At 45.0% G+C, this 19,689-nt stretch overlaps 1 protein-coding gene across 14 annotated transcripts in view; it reads left to right on the top strand.

The window, feature by feature from the left end:
* The window catches only part of NPHP4 (nephrocystin 4), a 103,585-nt gene that overhangs the window by 51,621 nt on the left and 32,275 nt on the right, over positions 1-19,689 (top strand). For 11 of the 14 annotated variants that reach the window (XM_030537342.1, XM_030537336.1, XM_030537335.1 and 8 more), the window contains 5 exons: positions 14,522-14,583; positions 16,153-16,281; positions 16,894-17,057; positions 17,315-17,506; positions 18,206-18,393. In XM_030537342.1, coding sequence (XP_030393202.1) covers positions 14,522-14,583; positions 16,153-16,281; positions 16,894-17,057; positions 17,315-17,506; positions 18,206-18,393 — 735 coding nt within the window. The remainder of the gene's footprint in view (positions 1-14,521; positions 14,584-16,152; positions 16,282-16,893; positions 17,058-17,314; positions 17,507-18,205; positions 18,394-19,689) is intronic. The other 3 variants (XM_030537341.1, XM_030537340.1, XM_030537339.1) reach the window with 3 other exon arrangements.

Here is a 19,689-nt window from a genome sequence, read left to right as displayed (position 1 = left end):
TATAGATATGAATAATGCACCATATTTTGAAGTATTAAAGCAGGCTAAATGTAGGCCACGTTTTGCATCATGAAATCCACTAGAGGGCAGTCAGGCCATGATTTTGCCTTGTAAATATGTACTGACTCATACTCTGCCTTCCAACTTTCTGGCTTGTCACGGTCGGGTTGGTTGGTTTGTTTAATAGGTTTTAAATCAGAAATCTTGAAAGGGCCAGTTGAAGCTTTTAATAGTGGTGTTTCCTTGGGTCTATTGAGTTAGGATCTCCTGGACATAATTGCAGGACTTTGCTTGAAGTGTCTTTTCATAAAGGCAATTGAGTTGGCATTAATCAATATAATTAAATGGATTACAATGTGGAAAAAGGAGAGGTAAATTAATCTGAACATGTACTTCCAGTGCCATATCTATAGGGAGCAAGGAACCTGAGCCATCGTGCAGAATGTGAAACGACACTGGGCTACAGTTTTGAGCAGGAACATGCTGTAGCTAATAGTCTGAGAAAAAAAAAACCCAAACAAAACACCCAGCACATTTGGGTGACCTCAGTGCCACAATAATAGCACAATGTGTAACCAAGTGAGAAACCCAAAGTGCAGATCCTGGGACAGCTGCCTCTCTCTCTCTCTGTGGCGCGGTGAGCTTGTAAAGTCTTCACCGGTGCTGCTGTAGGTAATATTTGCTGGCTGAGCAGAGGTGGCATAAGCCGAATTTCCTCTTGCCTAGAAAAATGTTATGACGACTGCCAGTGGATTAAATCTCATCTAGTCGGCATTATTGGTGTTATTTATTTGTGCTGTGGGAGTGCCCAGGAGCCCCTGTCATGAACCGCACTGCGCTAGGTGCTGCACAGACACAGAACAAGACAGCCCTTGCCTCAGAGATCTTACAGTCTAAGTAAAGGGGTGGTCCATTAGGAAAGATGAGGTATTCACAAGCAGTTTCTACATGCATCTGCTTGGGGTTTACACAGTAGATCTCATGCCTTGGTCGTGCTGCCTCTCTTTGGGGTGGCCATAGTTTGGTGCGGGTTGTTTCACAAGACTTTACCCTTTGTGGCTGACAGACTAAGCCCCCCTCCCCACCCTGACAGACCCTCACAATTAGCTGGGGAGCCAGGAAAGGTTAGTGAGAATTCTATCCTAGTTAGAGAACCTGAGTTAGCATACCACACACCAGGACAGCAAGCAGTCTGTGTGTGCAGTGCTCTGGTCTCTGCACTGAAGCCAGCGGCTCACCTCTCCCTTCTTTCCCATCATTTTGAGACAAGTATTCGGAAATCCTGCTGGCAGACTTTTAGCCCAGATAAATAACATTCCCAATCTCTTGCAGATTCCATTGACTTCCCCATGGAACTGGGAAAGACCAGGTGTAATTTGTCTCAGCTGGGTGTATCCGTCTGTCTGACACACTGAACATGGATATGAAAAGCTTGTAGACACAATGCCTGGCAAGTAAGCTTAGGTTTGAAAACCTGCCAAGAGTCTTTAATAAAAACAATTCTAACTTCTGGTGTCTCAAGAAGATCATGAATCCTCCTGCCTGTTTCTTTCAAATTACTTGAATACAAACGCTATTGGCATTTATCAGACACTGGTTTATGGTCCCACAGCCCTAAAAATGCACCTGTCCACTATTCTCGGTTTTGCCCGCCATTTGAGCTCTGAGCAAACCTAGTGCCTGGGTAGAGTGATAGATCTTGTTCCACATACACCAGAGACTAGTGTCGGGCAGTCTCCGGGAATGTGCGTTTATCCAGAGTCTGTGCATTTAGACTATGAGCATAATGGGCATTTATCCAGAGTCCCTTCTTCTTCTGCTTGTCAGAATTCCACAGTTTCAGTCAGTTCACCAGAATATACTCCCCAGTCTCTGTCCTTTCTACTTACGCACCTTGAGAGATTGCTTGACTTTTAAAGGAGACTAGTGCAGACCTTTGGAAAGCATTGGCAGGTTATGCTTCCTTTGACAATGACATTTACTCTAAAGAACACTGTCAACATGGTTATTGCTTTGTGTCTTTCACAGCTAGTTTTTGATAATGTCAATAGAGGCTCTAGTTTCTGCTCATTCAGCAAAAGCTATTGCCCTAAAAGTAGCAGTAATAATTAAAAAAACCTTATGACCTAATTCTGCAGTCCTTGAACTCCCATTGGGAGTTTTGCTTGATTACGGAAATTTGTCCCTTACATATTATATTCTTCCTTTCACCTCTGAGCATCCCCCAAGCAATTTCCAAAATTAAGATGTATGTAAGAAATCTTTCACCTGTCACGAAAATGCAGCCACTTCTGGGGTCGAGTGTGAAATCTAACAGCACATAGCACTGAAACATGACAGCCTGGGATGGCAAATGAAGAAGCATCCATTATCTAACTGAAAAGGGACAGCTTGAAGTATATGTCAGTCTGCATAACTTGTGGGGCTGTGTCTTGGAGATGGAGACAGACTTGTAACCCAAATTGCTGCCTCAGGGATATATCATGAAGAGACACCAGATCCAGTCTGAATCTCTGCAAGGACTGTTCGCATCCTTACACTCCTCCTGCCTTTCTCCTCCAGCTCACTGCTTGTTAAGATTAAGTGTGTCATTTGATGGAAGGGAGTTTCTGGCTTAGAGATTTCTGTGCTTCAGGCAGCATCACAAGGCTTGTCAGCCCTTCTCCTCTCCCTGCCTTAGCTGTGTGTTAAGAAACCTTGTCCCACTGTGCTTTTCAGTATAATTTGCTGAGAACTTTTTTATTTGGTCTCCTGATCTCTACTTAATTGCTTGCTGAATATGTCTATTCATGGACAGCAGTGAGATCTTGATTATATAATAATAATTACAATTGGAGATATACCAATCTCCTAGAGCTGGAAGGGTCCTTGAAAAGTCATTGAGTCCAGCCCCCTGCCTTCACTAGCAGGACCAAGTACTGATTTTTGCCCCAGATCCCTAAGTGGCGCCCTCAAAGATTGAACTCACAACCCTGGGTTTAGCAGGCCAGGGCTCAAACCACTTAGCTAACCCTCCCCCCTAGTCTGGGAAAATGCTACCTCCTAAAATTCAACACAGGAAGCTGGTTCTATTGCATGGTGGTTATGGGTCACAATTACTGATAAGTTATTTCAAGACACACATCTGGCTGCCTCTAAAACAGTTACCATCACTAATACCTGGTTCCTTTCTTTGGTGTCATGTGCACGCCTCAGAGAATTGAATAGGAGATTGTTGCGAACGGGCCTTAACTAAAGCTGATCTCATTCCATCTGGCCAATTTACATTCAGGTTCTTATACCGTACCCATCCCTGTAGACGCTGATTGATGCTCATATCCAAACAGAGCCCAGAGGGTTATTCTGTTGCCTTTCTAATAGTGCATTCCCCCATTCCTATACTCTTGCCTTGGATGTGACTTGTTAGAGCCTGCCTGCTTTGATTTGGGGCTTCGAAGTGCTCACCTTCACCAGCTCAGGAGCGATATCTGCACAGCCCTCATTCAGTCAGGAAAAGTTATTTAGTGCCAGTTACATAACCAGAGTGCCCCTGGAGAACTTTCTGACCAACAAACTGTTTCAAAATCTAATATGGAGCAACACACAGGTTGTGTGATGAGACGTAGTTGCTGGTTAGGTGTATTTACATAAGGGGCAGGCTCTTCCTCTGTTTCACATGTATGTCTGCAACCAGATTCTAATTTCTGCTATTTATCACTTGTGGCTGCACAGCCGCTATTAGAATCTGACCCAGGATGTCTCTTTGCTGGGGCTCACCATTAGTCTCTAGATTCTGCAGCCACAGGGAAGAACCTGCCTTGAAAATGGCTGCAACAGTTTCTGTTCTGCCTGCTGCTATTACACAGATTCCCATTCCCTCTTGCCAATGGCCAGATACATTTGGGCTTATGGTTTTAATATAAAGAAAGACATTTCTGGTATGGGGAGCGAAGAAGGATAAAGGGCCAACACGATGAGGCTGTTGCTCCCATAGCAACTTCTGAGACTTGTTTGAAAAATTCCTAAACCTATGTGAAGTCACTCTAGTTAAAAACCAGTCGTCTGAACTGATCAGAGTTTTTACACAAAGGCACTTCTGCCATCTTAGAAACTCTGTGTGCTGTGGGATCACGAGGAAGCTGTCATGCTGGGTCATGTGGAAGCCGTGTGTTCACTACCCGTTTAATGTCACAATGCTGGATCACCTTTCCTTCCAGGCAAGTTCAGTTTTGGACCACAGTCTCCCAACCACCAGGTGCTACAGAGCACATTCCTCCAGAATTTCATTCAAGTGATATTTTTGGGTACCCAGGAGAGACTAGATCCTTCCCACACTGGTTCTTTCAACAAAGTGATCATCTTTGGCCTGTGTCTCCGCTCTCTCTACCACATCCTCATCCTGCATGACCAACTGCTTGAGCTCCATTTCTATATCCTCATGTCTCACCCTCATTGTGCAATCCAAAAACAATCCCAACACATTTCTCTGCATGAACAGCAGCAGGTTGCTAAGCAACAGCCTCATCACGTTGGCCCTTCATCCTTCTTCGCTCACTACTTTTCAGGTTAATAACAGATTCGTTTAGTTAAATATAGGCAGGTCTGTTTCTGCATCCCATAAATTCAGCAAACTCACTGTGCATATCTCATGTTAGTGGCTCTCATTAAATACATTATGCACATTGGCTTTTCCATCCTTGAGCAAACTCCTCCAGTTTGCACAGTTAACATTAAATTCCTATTAGCATTTATTGAAACGGGGGTAGCTTTACTCCAAAAGACCCAAGTCTCTGTGGCAGCACAACTATCCCGTCCATACAACACCTGTCTCCTCAGTGTACAGAGGGGAGGGATTGCAGCTCAGCAGGCTTGCGTCAACACCCAGTTTATTAGTATTCCTGTCACTGGTCCTAGTGCAACATTGCAATCCACCTTTGTGTCCCTTTATGTCATTGGAAGGTGTGAGACTTCAGTAATGGCCCAGAATTGTGCCACGTATTGTTGGCACATCAGTGACTGACCAGCACATGTGCATTGTAGAAAGAGCTGCAAGATTCAAACCCTGCCTGCCACTCCTGGGTGTCTTTGATTGGATAGGCTTCCTATGTCTGCAACATTCTGCTTTCTTATTGCGTAGCACCACAGAAATGCTACCCTGTGAATTCTTGGGACCACTAAAACTAACTTTCCATGTAGGACATGACGTCGTCGAGGTCATAAGCCATTAATGAAAGCTCAGGGTGGCCTCTCTGAAATAAGTTAATGGTCTCTGTCTACTTCCTGGTGCTCTTGTCCAATCCCTAGTTCAGACCTCCACCAAATTAGCAATGACTGCTGTGCTTGTTGGCTATGTGACCACAGAGGACAAATGTTTGTAGAGCCAGAAAGATTGAGCCTGGAGTGCTGGTCTCTGCAGGACAGGAGCAGGACACACAGGTTATGGGTGATGACAGGGGAGCTTACACTGTTGCAGTCCAAGCTGTCCCTGTTCTAGGGATCTAAGACTTCATTCCTCAGGGTTGTCAAAAAAAGGCTTCAAACACATTGACTATTTTTTTTGTTCACTCTGACAGAAACCCTTTTGTTTGTTTGTTTACTGGCGATTGCGACAGGCTGTTCTCTTCCTTTGGTGTGAACCGCCTCAGGAAGCATGTCCCACCCCACCACTGCTCAGCCTGCGTCCCGGCCTAGAGCATGGTTTATGTTCAGTGGGAGCCGGCTCCAGCCCATCATCAGGACTGTGCTGCGCCTCCCTGCTTGTCTGTACTGAGCTGCCTGTGTGGGTCTCAGCAGTGTCCTCATGTCGCGTGCCCAGTCTGGTAAAGGGTTTGTTCTAACGCTAGAGCTGGTCTTGCTGTCTCCTCTTAGGGTGATTTATGCAAAAATACCTTTGTAGCTGTGCTCGTCCGGTCCAGACTTGCATGCTGGGGGCTCTGTTCCCGCAGCACAGCTCCCTTAATAGGCTTAGAATGAAAGTCAGAGTGACACAGTCACTTCCCTTGCTCAAGAGGGCTTCCTAAAAAGTAGTGAGAACTGTTCCAGGCAGGAGGAGGAACAGATTTCCAGGTACAGAATCCAGAACCGCCGGGTGCCTTCGTTAGCCATCTCAGCAGAGAAGCAAGGACTCAGTGGGACACAATTATTAGAGCTTTCCTGCTGGCTGTAGTGGAGATGCACACCGGTGGCAGGCGAGCATAGGGAGCTTGCACTGCTGCTGTATGTGCACAGCTACATGCCGTACCTGCCTTGCAGGAAGGAACGGATTCAATGCCCAAGAGCTGCCACTCTGGCACATTGCACAAGCAGAGCTCAGTTTTGTTTCTTTTTAAACCTTAGTCCAGTTTCAGGACGGGAATCCAGACAGGAGAACTCAGCTAAGTCTCAGCTGAAAAGCAGTGTTCCTTTACCTGCCCAAGGTGGTTAATGGCAGACACACCATCCCTCTCCACCCAACCCAGATGCAGAATGCAGTGTGCTGTGACAATCCAAAAGGTGGGACCCTGAAATCATTCATGAAGGAAACTCAAAATACTGTGAGATTCCTGCCTTCAGTGTTGGTGCTGATGGTGCTTTCAGTCTCATGAGATCCAATTGCTGATATCATTCATTAATTTTCAACAATAAGAGGACACCATCTTTGTGTGGCCTAAGATAACTTTGGGACTAAAATGAAATGAGGAACATTGGAGAAATATGGATCTCATACACACACACGGGTGCACTCACAGGAAATTCAAAGAACTAAGTCCATATGCAACTTCATAATTAACCCTTTTGGCTCCTGATTTCTCTGCCAAGGGCATGCTGGCTTCAAAGCTGTCTGGTTTGGTATGTGACCAAGTGTTAGAAAAGCTGAATGAAAAATCTGAATTATTTTGCTGACAACTGCACTCAGTGAGTGGAGACTGGCTGTGGAGTAATAGAATGTCAGGAAAAATTAATCTCTGGACAGGCCTGGACATTTGCGCAGTTGGCAATCTAATTTTACCTTTGTCTCAAGCAATCTTTCCAGATGGACACTAGTTTTTAGTATCAGTCGGAAGGTAATAGTGTACTCCAGCCTCTGACTCCACCTTCGACTTCTGTGTTATATTTAATAAACAGCTGGAAACTAACTTATGGTAAATTCTTCTGAGATATTTTTCCTAAAAAGCAACTAATGCCTCCTGGAGAACTTTGGAAAAAAAATCTGTTTAAAAACAATTCTGCTTGCTTGCAGCTTAGACTTTTTAGACTTCTTTGGATTTTATAACACGGCACATTTACATGGAAACAGAGTTAGTGTAGGGCAATAGAAATCTGGACTTTATATTTTAATTTTTGTCCCAGTATAAAGTTTTTCAGTGCTTTTTGGGAGGTGTTAACATCAATTAATCTTGAGTAGAAATATATCTGACATTGTCAATGTTTTGTAATGGTTTTAAACTAAAAGATCAGTGCAACACCTAGTAATTTCTAAAATGGCACTGAACCCTGTGTTCAGTGATGGAAGAGCTCACTCAGTCAAGCTGCTTTAAACTGAGTTGATTTATTGACCAAGAGTGCAACAGAAACTGACAGAACCTTTCCTCAGCTGGTGTGGGAATTGGCACCTTACAGGCTTCAAAGGGGTGTGTATGAGGGGGAACATAGCCGATAAGAATGACTTGGGATTTGTTACGTTGTGTGTACAGAAATGGTGTTTTCCTATGGTGGAAGAGGGGAGTGGAAATCAGGAGAGCTGAATTCTTATCCAGGATCTGCTGCTGACTCCCCTGGTCTCTTAACCTTGTGCCACCTCAGCTTCCTCTCCTGTGAAGTTTACTCACTTCACAGGCATGTGGAGAGTCACAATTAGTTAGCCCTTAACAATGCTTCTGTGGGAGTTGGGTGCTAGATTCCTTTGAAAAGTCTGGCCTCATTGTGTTGGGATGTTGGACACAGGTGGAACAGAACATAGCACATGCTCCCTCCCTTCCCTGCTTATTGTTTCAGTTTTCAGGTTGTTGTGAGGAGGAGGAGTGTTTGAGCTGTCGAGGAGTGGTGCTGTGCTCTGTAATGCTGCCCAGAGCGACCAAGTGCAGGGAGACAACAGTGGTTCTGGCTGAACATATGTCCTGAGTGCTTCTGCCCCTTCACGAAAAGCTAACTGCATGTGAGGGGACGTACTGAGCATCCAGAGAGTGCACAGACCTGCTTGAACAAATCTAGGGGCCTTTTAGGGTTATTTGTAAAAGGCCTGACCCCTTGCCTTCATTTTTAAGTGTTCATGTTGGACGGAAGCTGGAAGTTAGTGCAATGATGGTGATTATTTGGGGCAGCACCTGTGGCTATTTTTCTGATGTAAGCGCCGTAGCAACGGATCACATTGTAAAGCAGCAGGCAGCTGGGAGACTACGCTACACAAACAGACTTCTGAACAGAATCCACCAATCAGCTCCTATCAGTCTCCAACCCCTGCCAGAAGCCCAAAGGCATATGGAAGCTTTTAGTGGAGTTTTTTTTTTAAATCCCCCATTATTCCTTAAAAAAAGTAACATCTTCTGATAGCAGCAATCCCCTTTCTCCCTAAACTCTGTGGTAGAATAACCAACAGAGACATCCTTAAGGTGCCTCCTTGCTTTGGGCTTAAAAGACAGAACTCTTATTGTCACGGGGCATTGTGTAGTGGAGCCCCCCGCAGTGGGAATTATTGCATAAGTAAAACGGACACTGTGTGAGCTGATGTGCTACCTAAAGGGCTACCCAGTCATTCAAACGCCCCAGACTGAAGTGCTCTTAGACGCTGATTCCTGCCACTGGAGTTACCTGCCTTTCCGTTTTGAATGGATAAAGGGGACATCTTCACCTGAAAGAGCTAGTGCTGTGCACTGCTAGAGCAATGGTGTTGCCTATTTTGGCTAATAGGATGGCTGCTATATCATCCCATTTATTAAAAGGGACATAAGAATTAATTCTGTTCTGGGATGCATCCAATGGATTAATTCTCCAGCAGTTCCTGCTAGGTGTCTCATGGCTATAGACTCTGCTCATTCACTGTAATCAGAACTGATGTTTGTTTTACCTATTTAGAAGTTGATCGTAATTATAAGTGCACAGCAGGACTTGGTACAATCTGTTAGGTCAGATCCGTGTTAAAGATAATCACTCATGCAGCATGTACTTCTCTTACAGCGTGAATAACTTTTTTTCTAGCTACTTCTGGAGAAGGACTGAGTGGATGTTGCACATAAGCTTTGAAGGACGCAAAAAATACTGTGATTTTACATGAAACAGATTAAAGCGAGTAGTTGTGAAAGAGGCTGTATGCAAAAGATAATTCTGCATCCCAAACTGATGCAAAGACCATTTTATTCTTGTCTTTTTTACCTCATTGGAGGTTTTCTCTCCCTCTGAGAATCGCATGAGGACTTCATGGCCAAAGAAGTTTGGATAGACGTCCCATCAGTCCGATTGCTTGTTGTGCCACAAACTGTCGTCTTTTGCTCCTTACACAATAGACGTAATATGAAGAAACTACATGGGGATGTTGAGGGGGTCCAAATACGAGTGCTACATGTACACAACATTGCAGGGCCTAGCTAAACACCTGCTGCTCTGGTTGGGCCCTGGTGGTTTCTAAAACATAGAACACAATGAGAGCCACTCGAGGGTTCACAAACTGTTTAAAGCAGTGGTCCTCAACGCGGTGCCACTCTGTGCGCCTGTGTACTGCCGGCGGACAAGCATCCGCTGAAATGCTGCTGAAAAGCGGCGTCACCAAGAGGCCGCCGCCGAAATGCCACTGATTTTCAGCGGCATTTCAGCAGATGCTTGTCCACCAGCCACGGTTCTCAGTGGCTTGTCGTCCACACCCGCCACCCGGAAAAGGTTGGGGACCACTGGTTTAAAGGGATGATACCTAGTTCCTATAGACAACACAAACCCTGCTGTTCTGGGCAGCAGCAGTCAGAATTCTGAACTCAAACTGAAATCTCGCCTTTGCCATTGGTAGAGGCTGGCAAACAGGGTTGTGGGAATGGAGAACTGACACGAGGCTCTCTCACTTGCACTGGGTGGTTGACATTCTTTCCATTTTTTGTGTGTTTCTGCCCCTCCTGATACCAGTGTGTGGTAGAAGTTGCAAAATGCTATACAGATGGGCTCTTCCTGTGGCATATATAAGGCATCCGAGAGCAGAAAGAGTAGAAATCTCCCAGCGAGACCTGTTCTCCTGAGATTTACAAGGCAGTTTGACAAACCTAACAGGATGGGATACTTCAGATAGGAGCTGGAACAACGGAATGTTTGGATGCTTACGTCCTGGTTTTAAAAGGACAGTCCCATATTTAAGCCATACTTCAGATGTTCTGACTTTTTCTTAAAAGTGGGTAAATTGTCCCATCTTTTCGGTCTCCCCCTTCCCCAATCAGTACTGGCAGGTTCTGCTGCTGGCCGGATCCCTGCTCTCCAGCCACTCCCCCACCGGTGGTGAGTGGGTGAGGGGGGGTCCAGTGGCTGACAATGGGGTGTGCATGCAAGGCTGGTGGTGGGGCGAAGGTAACACGCGCGGGGCCAGCCGCTCCCGCTGCTGGTCCTTCAGCACAGCCCCTGCTGCTTGTTGGCTCTCGGCCAGCAGGACTCTGCCCCGCCATCCCGTTAGCAACCAGCACTGGCTGCACGCTGCGGTGGTTGGTGAGTGCAGGCAAGTGGCAGCAGTTATGTGTTGGCCCTTTCTGTGCTTCCCCTCTCACTGTCCTCTCCCTGCTTTGCCCCTTCACCCCTCAAGCCCCGCTGCTCGTCCATATCCCCCCCAGTGGGGCATGTCTGGCTCCCAGCGCCGTGCAGAGAACCAGCCCCTGGTCAGAGTGCTCAGCTCAGCAGCAGCCTGGGCAGCAGGAGCTTTCCTTGCCACGCTGCCTCTGGCTGGGCCAGTGCCCTGGGAAAGCCCAAGACCCTCTGGCCCAGGGTGCTGGCTAGGAGGAGCTGAGCCCAGCATGTGCCAAAGCCCCGCACAGCGCTGGCACGAGGCAGCCTCTTCACCGCTCAGCTAAGCTCGGGGGCAGGGGGATCGGTGATTTCCAGCCTGTTCATGCCCCGAACTTGCAGATTGTACAGTAACCCCCTGGGCAGGGGCTTAGCACCCTCTTCACCCACCCTCAACCGCACTGGTCCTGCCCCCAGGGAGGGTGGGGCCACTCCATCCCCTAGGCACCCTCCCCTGCTGAGCCACCTCTCTGGCTGGTTCCCTGAAGCCCCTGCAGTCAGGTTCCGTGGGCCCTGGTGCACAATGCAGCCCGAGGGCTTAACCCCTTCCTGTCTGCACCGTAGCCAGAGGACAGGAGGCAGCTGGGTGGTGTCGGTGGCCAGCAGCAGCCTGGGTATGTTAGCTGCCTTTTGACACTGTGCGGGTAGGAAGGGACAAGCTGCTTCCAGCCGGGCTGAGGGGGTGGGAAGTGAGCTCTGCAGAGACACAGGCCAAGTCATCCCTTCCTGCCCCTCCTCCTCCTCTGCAGCTGGAAGCATCTCCTATCCCTTCCCTCCCGCACAGTGCCGAAAAGCTGCTGCTGGCCACATTCTGGCAGAAATCTGGGGAAGGAGGCCATGTGACTCTGTGTGCTTCCCCCCTCACGTGTTGTCTCAGGAAGAGGTGGTGCCAGGTGCCAGGGGAGGCGGGTTCATCCTGGGGACCTAGCCAGCCATGGAGGGCAGAGAGCGCCAAGCAGGGAGGGTCGGGTCAACTGGTCAGTGTGAGAGAGGTGTACGGGAATGTGTGTGTGTCACCCCTTCCCCATGTAACCCTAAAGCCTTAAAAGTAAGAAGGTAAATAAAAAGAATCCAACTCCACAGTATTACTTTTTAACGGGTTCAGTCAGCTTGATGCTAATTTGAATGTTTGTACAATTGCCATTGAATTTGCTTGAATATAAGTAATTTTACCAATTGTCCCGTATTCAGCATAGGGAATGTGGTCATCCTAGCTTTACTAAACCATTTGAAAGTGACCCACTACCAGTAATCACAGTACTGCTGGGCAGACTCGGCCTTTCTTTACTATTAACCATACTTGTCTCCTCCCATGTAGGCAATGCGAGGTTAATATCTGTTAAAATATTCTCCATAACTCCGCTCTTGCATGTATCTACGTCACTGATCTAGTGGCCTATGAACTGATTAGCAAGAAACCTCTTCTGCTCCTTTCCTGTGCTGACAACTGCTGAGCCTTGTGCATTCTAATAGTGACCCTCTTTAATGGACAAATCCATTGTAATAGAAAGAACACAGTAATTTAGGCCTAAGGGAAACTCACTAGTTTCCTTGGGAAATGTTCCCAATTAGATATCTGGACTGTGTGAATTAGAGAAAGCAAAACTACATCTCAGCATTGCCAGAAAACATCTGTGCTTGGAGTCTGTGCGAAAGGATTTCTTGCTTAGTAGAAGAGCAAGTTCATCTAGTGCCAGAGAAGTAGACCAGCCAAAGATAAACACAACAAAACCCAGGCAATGAATGTACAAAGAGATGAAATAGTGATGAGAAATAATGGAAGAGCCATGAAAACTTAAGTATCCCAAAATGTTCACATCTCATTAAGCAATCCACTTAGCCAGTACCACGTGTCTTCAAGGGAAAATGCAGTACTGTCTAGCGATAGACGGTCTATGTTTTACAGCAGGAAAGTACTAAATAGCAGATTTAGCCTAATTCCCTTAAAAAAAAAAACCCTGTGAATCTGGAGAACAGCTACACATTTTTTTTTCCAGGTGACAATTCTATTGCAAAAGTAAGTCAGCCAAATGGCTGAAATACAGCATCTCTCATCCCCATAGTTAAGTGTCTTCACCAGATTGGCTCGGAGGAATTATTTAATCAGAAAAATATGAATGATAATTAGGAATCATTTAAGAACAACTTACTAGATGCACAAAAAGCCACAATCCCACGAATGAGGAAGAAGGCAATGCTGGTTAAAAAACTGACCTGGTTTACAGAGAAACTACAAAAAATAATATATATGAATGGGAAGTAGATAGTAATGAATATAAATCAGAAGTTAGAAATTATAGACAATTGATAAGGGAAGCCAAGGGACACAAGAAGTAGTCTATGGCCAGCATCATTAAGGACAATAAGAAGGATTTTTAGAAATATATTAGGACGAAAGAAACCTGAGAATGGTATTGGTCCATAATTAGATGGAAGTGGTAGAATGATCAATAATAATGCAGAAAAGGCAGAAGTTTTCAATAAATATTTCTGTCCTGTATTTGGAGGGAAAACAGATGATATAGTATCATCACATGGTGATGACGGCACTCTTTCCATTCCACTAGAGGCTCTGAAGGATGTTAAACAGAAGCTGCTAATGTTCGACATTTTAAAATCAGCAGGTCCAGATAACTTGCATCCAAGAGTTTTCAAAGAGCACATTAAATGGATTAAAAACTGGCTAACTGGTTGGTCTCAAACTGTAATTGTAAATGGGGAATCATCATCCAATGGGTATGTTTCCAGCAAGGTCCCTCAGAGACTGATTCTTGGCCCTATGCTATTTAATATTTTTATGAATGACCTGGAAGAAATCATAAAATCATCACTGATAAAGTTTGCAGATGACACAAAACGTGGGGGAGTGGTAAATAATGAAGAGGTCAGTTCACTGGTTCAGAGCGATGTGAATCACTTGGTAAACAGATACAAGCAAACAATATGCGTTTGTATATGGTTCAATGTAAATATATGCATCTACGAACGAAGAGTGTTGATCACACTTACTCTATCCCAGGAAGCAGTGACTGAAAAAGATTTGAGGTCATGGAGGATAATCAACTAAACTTGTGCTCCCAGTGTGATGCTGTGTCCCAAAGAGCTAATGTGATACTGGGAAGCAGAACAGGGAAATCTCAAACAGGAGGAGAGAAGTTATTTTGCCTCCATGTTTGGCACTGGTGCATTCCTTGCTGGAATCCTGCATCCAGTTCCGATGCCCACAGTTCAAGAAGGATGTTGATAAATTGGTGAGGGTCCAGAGAAGAGACACAAGAAGGATTAAAGAATTAGAAAACCTGCCTTGTAGTGACAGACTCAAAGAGCTCAATCTATGTAGTGTAACAAAGGGAAGTTGAGGGATCACTTGATCTGTAAGTACCTATGTGGGGAACAAATATTGAATAATGGACTCTTCAATCTAGCAGAGAAAGATATAACACAATCTCGTGGCTGGAAGTTGGAGCTCAATACATTCAGACTGGAAGTAAGGTGTACATTTTAAAAAGTGAATGTAATTAACCACTGAAACAATTTGCCAAGGGTCATGGTGGATTCTGCATCACTGAATATTTGTAAATTAAGATTGGATGGTTTTCTAAAAGATTTGCTCTAGAAATTCTGTGAGAGATGTTCTCTGACCTGTCTGATAGAGGAACTCAGATTAGATGATCACAATAGTCCCTTCCAGCCTTGGAATGTAGGAAAACTTTAATTGGCTTTAATGGAAACAAAATTTGGCATTTGATCAATCCGACAGCTAGATCTCTGGCTGTTCTGGAGGCTCACTGCACCCTCTCTTGTCTCTGCTTCCCAGTAGGTGCACCATCTTCACCCCAGATGTTGGTTTCCACTCAAGACTATCCTCAAGGACCTGGGGTAAGTGCCTGATGGTGCAACATGTGCCTTCTGCAGTTGCCTTACTGGGACATTAGATTTAAGCATCAATTATTTTAGTTCGATGAGTCTTTCTCCCTTGGAAAGGGGCCAGGAAGGAAAATATTGCGGCAGATTTTTTTTTAAAGTTTATGTTTTCAAATTAATAACAGGTTAAATGTGAAGATTCTAAAGGTGCAGTTTCCCTCTGGCGTAATTCTAGTTAGTTAATGGAGTGACACCACAGAGAAGCGTGGCCCAGTCACTACTGATAAATAAAGGAGTTTGAATCTAATAGAGAAGAGACAGACAGCAAAGAAGGTGGCTCAGGAGGGGTGACTTGGTTAGAGTGCCAGGAGAGGACGTCAGCAGTGGTCCTTTGTGTAGCCCAGGAGAAGGCAGAGAGGAGACATTTATAGTTGTCTTCAGTGAGAGATGACCAAGCTTTAGGCTACTGTAATCTGCCCTTGAAGATCACTAGATGAAAAGTCAATATTTCATAAATGATATTTGTACATAATAGTGCATGAAAGGCAGGCTATGAAATAGCCGGTTTGGCTGCTCATCTCTCTTTGATCATATATTTACCTTATTCTCAATTACCATTAAGTTATAAGACTAATAAAAATAATTCTTCTGTGGGTTTGTTTGTTTGTTTGTTTCAGGTTGATTTTTTTCCCATCAATAAGGCCCTGAAAAATACTGTTGTAGAGAACCTGCCTAATTTGGTAGTAAAGTGTGAAATGTCCACACACAAATATGCTTAGTGTTTTGCGCACACAGCAGCATTTCCTTGAAAATAGCTATTTTCATATAGTGCCATCCAGCTCACTGAGTTATGCAGATATCCCACTGGGTATCACTTTCTAAGGTCTTTGTGGCCAAACTACAACAATTTCCTGCTATAATCCATATCCCCAGAAGCAGCAAACCAGAATCTACATACAATTTGCTGCGTAGAAATCTCTGAGCTGTTCTCAGGCCTTGGACTTTTTATTTTTTAAGGGAGTCATTTGCAGCAGACCAGATTTGCAGGCTTTGTTTTATAGCACAGTGGAAGTGTATTGACAGTGATGTATAATTTTTGCAGGGATAGTTCTCAAGATTTAAGGCCACATACAAACATTGAAAGCCTATTTGTTGTTTTTCCTTCTTGTTACAGAGATCGTTACACAGTAATATTTTTGATGAAATTTAATCCTTCATGAGCATGTGTTATTAGACTGTTTGATCTTGACAAACATTTGTGGGTTTTTCTGCAAAACAACATATAGCACACTGCAGCATCAACAGCTGAATTAGAACACGTAGTTCAGGCGTGTCTGGAACCCGTAAGTGTCTGAGCTGTGCTGCGTATCTAAACAGCAGAGAGGTAGCTGAGTTAGGTCATTCCTGACCATTTACATTTGCACAGACCATTTAAAATAAACTGCCAGCATATTTTGGAGTTTCTGGCTCTCCTAATCCATCAAGATTTTCCGCAGTCCAGATTGCACCTTGGCAGTTCCTCCTTCAGCAGCCTCATTAGTCAAGTTAATATCATCATGTTAATTATAATAATTTTTTTTTCAGTTGTCAATATCCCAGTTGTCAGCATCACCCCACTCTCCTCCTGTAAGCCACTCGTCCAAACCCCCGTTGCAACAGCAAACCGGCTCTCCAGTCCCCCGCTCCCGTGGGATGCGCCGACGTGAACGTGCAGTAAGGGTTCCTAGTTGGGTTTATGTAGTGGCCCCTGCATTGGCTAGCCCTTGCAGAGAAGGATATTCCTACCTGTGTGTATTTGGAGTGTGTCCCTTCCCACAGAGCTATAAGTACATGCTAGGCCAGGTTCAATCATTCCTATGGTCATTGCAGCCAAAAATAAGTGTGGGATGTGTATGTGGGAAATCTGACTTCAAAATGTAGAAAAGTCAGGTATGTGAGAACGCATGAACTCTGCCTGCTCAGGAGCACGTTCCTTTATGGAGAGGCTGTATCGGGTACTGTGGTGGGAATGAGAACTCCTGGGTTCTGCCCATCCCCCATTGCTTGTGCCCTGCCCGGTGATCAGTGCAGTAGAACATATGAGATAGGAAAGGTGACGCTCATCTTCTGCTCAGCTGAGCAGGGCTGTGATGACAACACTTCTACTGAGAACAGAGCGGGAATTGCATCTGTTACCCCCATACTTCCCTGCGAGGGAGACAAGGAGCAGTGTGTGTCAGTGGAGCAGCCTGGGCTGGGCAGTTCCTTCAAAGCGCCCTGCAGAGCCCTGCCCCTCGCCACCCAGCTGGGGATGGTCCATTTCATGGGGGCGCCCTTCTTTGTCAGCAGGAGCTCCCAGGTGGAGGCAGCAGCGGTGGCATAACTCACTTGGAGGCTGACCTCAGTCCCAGCTCCTTGATCCTGGATTCCTCTGCAAGTGACCAGCTGCAGGAGCTGCCGTTCACACCCGTGCACGCGCCTATTGTTGCCATGGGAACACAGACTGGAAGGTGAGGCTCTAAGGCAGGGCGAATGGGAACATGGGAATTGCTGCCTGAGCGATGCAAGCACGTGGGGGTGGAGTTCAGTCATCTTCAAGGGTCCCGCACATGTCATCTTGCCTCTTACTGAAAGTGTCCCTAAGTGCTTCTGCCTCTCACAGAACCCCATCTGGAAGATGCTGGGATAGCAGGAGGGACCTGGCAGAAAGGGTCAGGATTCCAATGGCGTCTGGGTCCCAGGAAACTCAAAGCCATTTCTCTTTCAGCTCTAGCTCTATCCTCACTCGGGCCTCTCTGTCTCGCTTGCATGCCGCTGGCTTTCCAGAAATCCTGGATTGTAACAAGGAGCCAGCAGAAGTTGTGGACCCCACAGACCCTGTGAACTTCAACCCTCAAAGGGAAGAAGCTGACTTCTTGCAAAGCAATGAAATCATTTTGCAGTTCCTCGCCTTCACCAGGTAATGCCCTGAAAACCCAGTGCCCCAAGTCTCTTCTTGCAATAGCATCAATTTCCATTCTGATCTGCGTGCTGCTCTTTGGCTTGATGGTTCTAACAGGTCCTTGTATCCATTTCCTATGCCCCTTCCTGAGGACTTTCACCTTGCTTGGCTGAGGCATGTCTGAGCAACTACCATGGTAACAGAAGTGCCTGTGAGACAATGAATGTTCCATTTTAGATGTTTTATGCATTGAGCCAGTTCCAAATTAATTTTTTGTTCACATTAGCCAGATTGTAATGTAAAACTAATTACTGAGTAACTCCTTATTTACAGACAGGAAAGCCTCACTTGGAAAGGCTTCTCTGTGATGGTGGTTTTATCTTGATTATGCACCACTTGTGTATTTACCACTGATTACAGTGCACTGTAATTCTGAAAGTAAAATACCATTCCCACCTGGTCTTGAAGCTGGGAACTCTGTACCAAAGAGCAGAAGTCACATGTACTATGAGTTCATTGAAAGCAAAAAAAACCCTTGTCCTTCCTGTCATGATGGCTTCAAAGGAAGCCTCCCAAACCAGTTTGAATACACTTAATATCATGGATTTTTCCCACTTCTTCTGCTTCTCAAATAGTTCACAAGCACTTGCAAAGCACATACAAATTGCTGAGTCTGTAACAAGAGGAGTTAATCCAGAGATATTTTTTTTGGTCAAGGATTCCACAGGATGGCATGGGGACAACTTGGCCAAAGACTATGTATTTCACCTTCCAGTTTTACCGTTTCCCACCTGTCACAACACCACGATTGCAGCTGGTGAAGATGGAGCAGTCTGGGACAGCCAGTTCAGCTGCATCTTCCCATATCTTATTCCAGATCAACAAAGATGGAACCCTTAAGAGTGGTAAGCTCTAGTGGTGGAAGGGTGTTTGAAAAAGGAGGGATGTTACAGCACTTGCCAGATGGTATGTCCTCTGAGGAAGTCCTGGAGGCTGTAGCCAGTTGTCTGGGAATTACATGAGATGTCCAAATACTCCAGGGTCTATGAAATTTGAAGGGAGACATAGCAGAGCTATCTGAAATAATGAACAGAGTAGAGATGGTACATAAGACATTCTAATTTACCCTTTGTCATCATCCTGGGTCAAGGCGCTACTCAATGAAATTAAAAGACAGCAAATTTAAAACAGATACAAGGAAACCTTTTAATATACCATGTGTAACTAACTTGTGGAACAAATTGCCACAATAAATCATTTAATCCAAGAGTTTAATCGGATTCAAAACTAGACTAGACAACTATATGGAAAACCAGAGTTACAGCAGAGAGGATACAGATTTATAAGGGATATAAATCTCCATGCTAACTGATTGGGGCTAGGAAGAAAACCTCCCTATGACCTGATCATTTTTCAGTTCCTTACTATGGGGTTTCTTGTACCTTCCTCTGAAGTGTCTGCCTGCTGGAGATGGGAGACTGGATCAGATGGACCACAAGCCTTCTAGCTCTATTCTTTGGAGGGTAAATTCTTCCAATCACCTGGGCCTTGCTCTAGGGTTTAAAAATGAATACTGAAATGTGTCAATGCTTTAAGCCTTTCTTGCAGTTTATCAGCAAAATTGTTTCTTTCTTGCTAGGTTAGTATGTTTTGGTAAGAGGAAAATCCACTGGGAGAGTTAAATTACATTTTTGAATAGTTCAAATGGGATTTTTGTCAATCAGGTTTAGGCTTAGCTCCAAGTCAAGGTAATGGACTAGTATCTGCTATAATATCAAGTTCTCATTAGTTTATACACCATATAATTAAAAGTGTGCAAAATGTCAAGCCATAAGGCAGAACATCAATAAGTGTCAGTGACACAATTCAGAAATGTAGACTGCTGACTCCAGCAACAGCTAAGCAGATGTACAGAGAGAGACAGCACATCGAAGCAACCAACATGTAGTAATGCAATCAGATTCTCTTAGCAAAATGGCTTTTTTAATGTCTTATTAAATTCTTGTCCCAAGAGATGCAAAACTAATCTCCCACCTCCTACAGAGCGTTTTTAGTTTGTAAAGTTCCTTCGCCATGTGGAATAGTTAATGAAAATTAATAAGGAAGATCCACATTAATTTAATTTTTTGTGGGTGGATGTCAATCCCAACATGAACTTAAGAGTGACAGATTCAGGGAGTTCATAAATGGTTTCATCCATA

This window comes from Gopherus evgoodei, chromosome 18, assembly GCF_007399415.2.
Source record: "Gopherus evgoodei ecotype Sinaloan lineage chromosome 18, rGopEvg1_v1.p, whole genome shotgun sequence".
NCBI classification, from domain to species: domain Eukaryota; kingdom Metazoa; phylum Chordata; order Testudines; family Testudinidae; genus Gopherus; species Gopherus evgoodei.
This window is presented reverse-complemented; position numbering and strand designations above follow the sequence as displayed.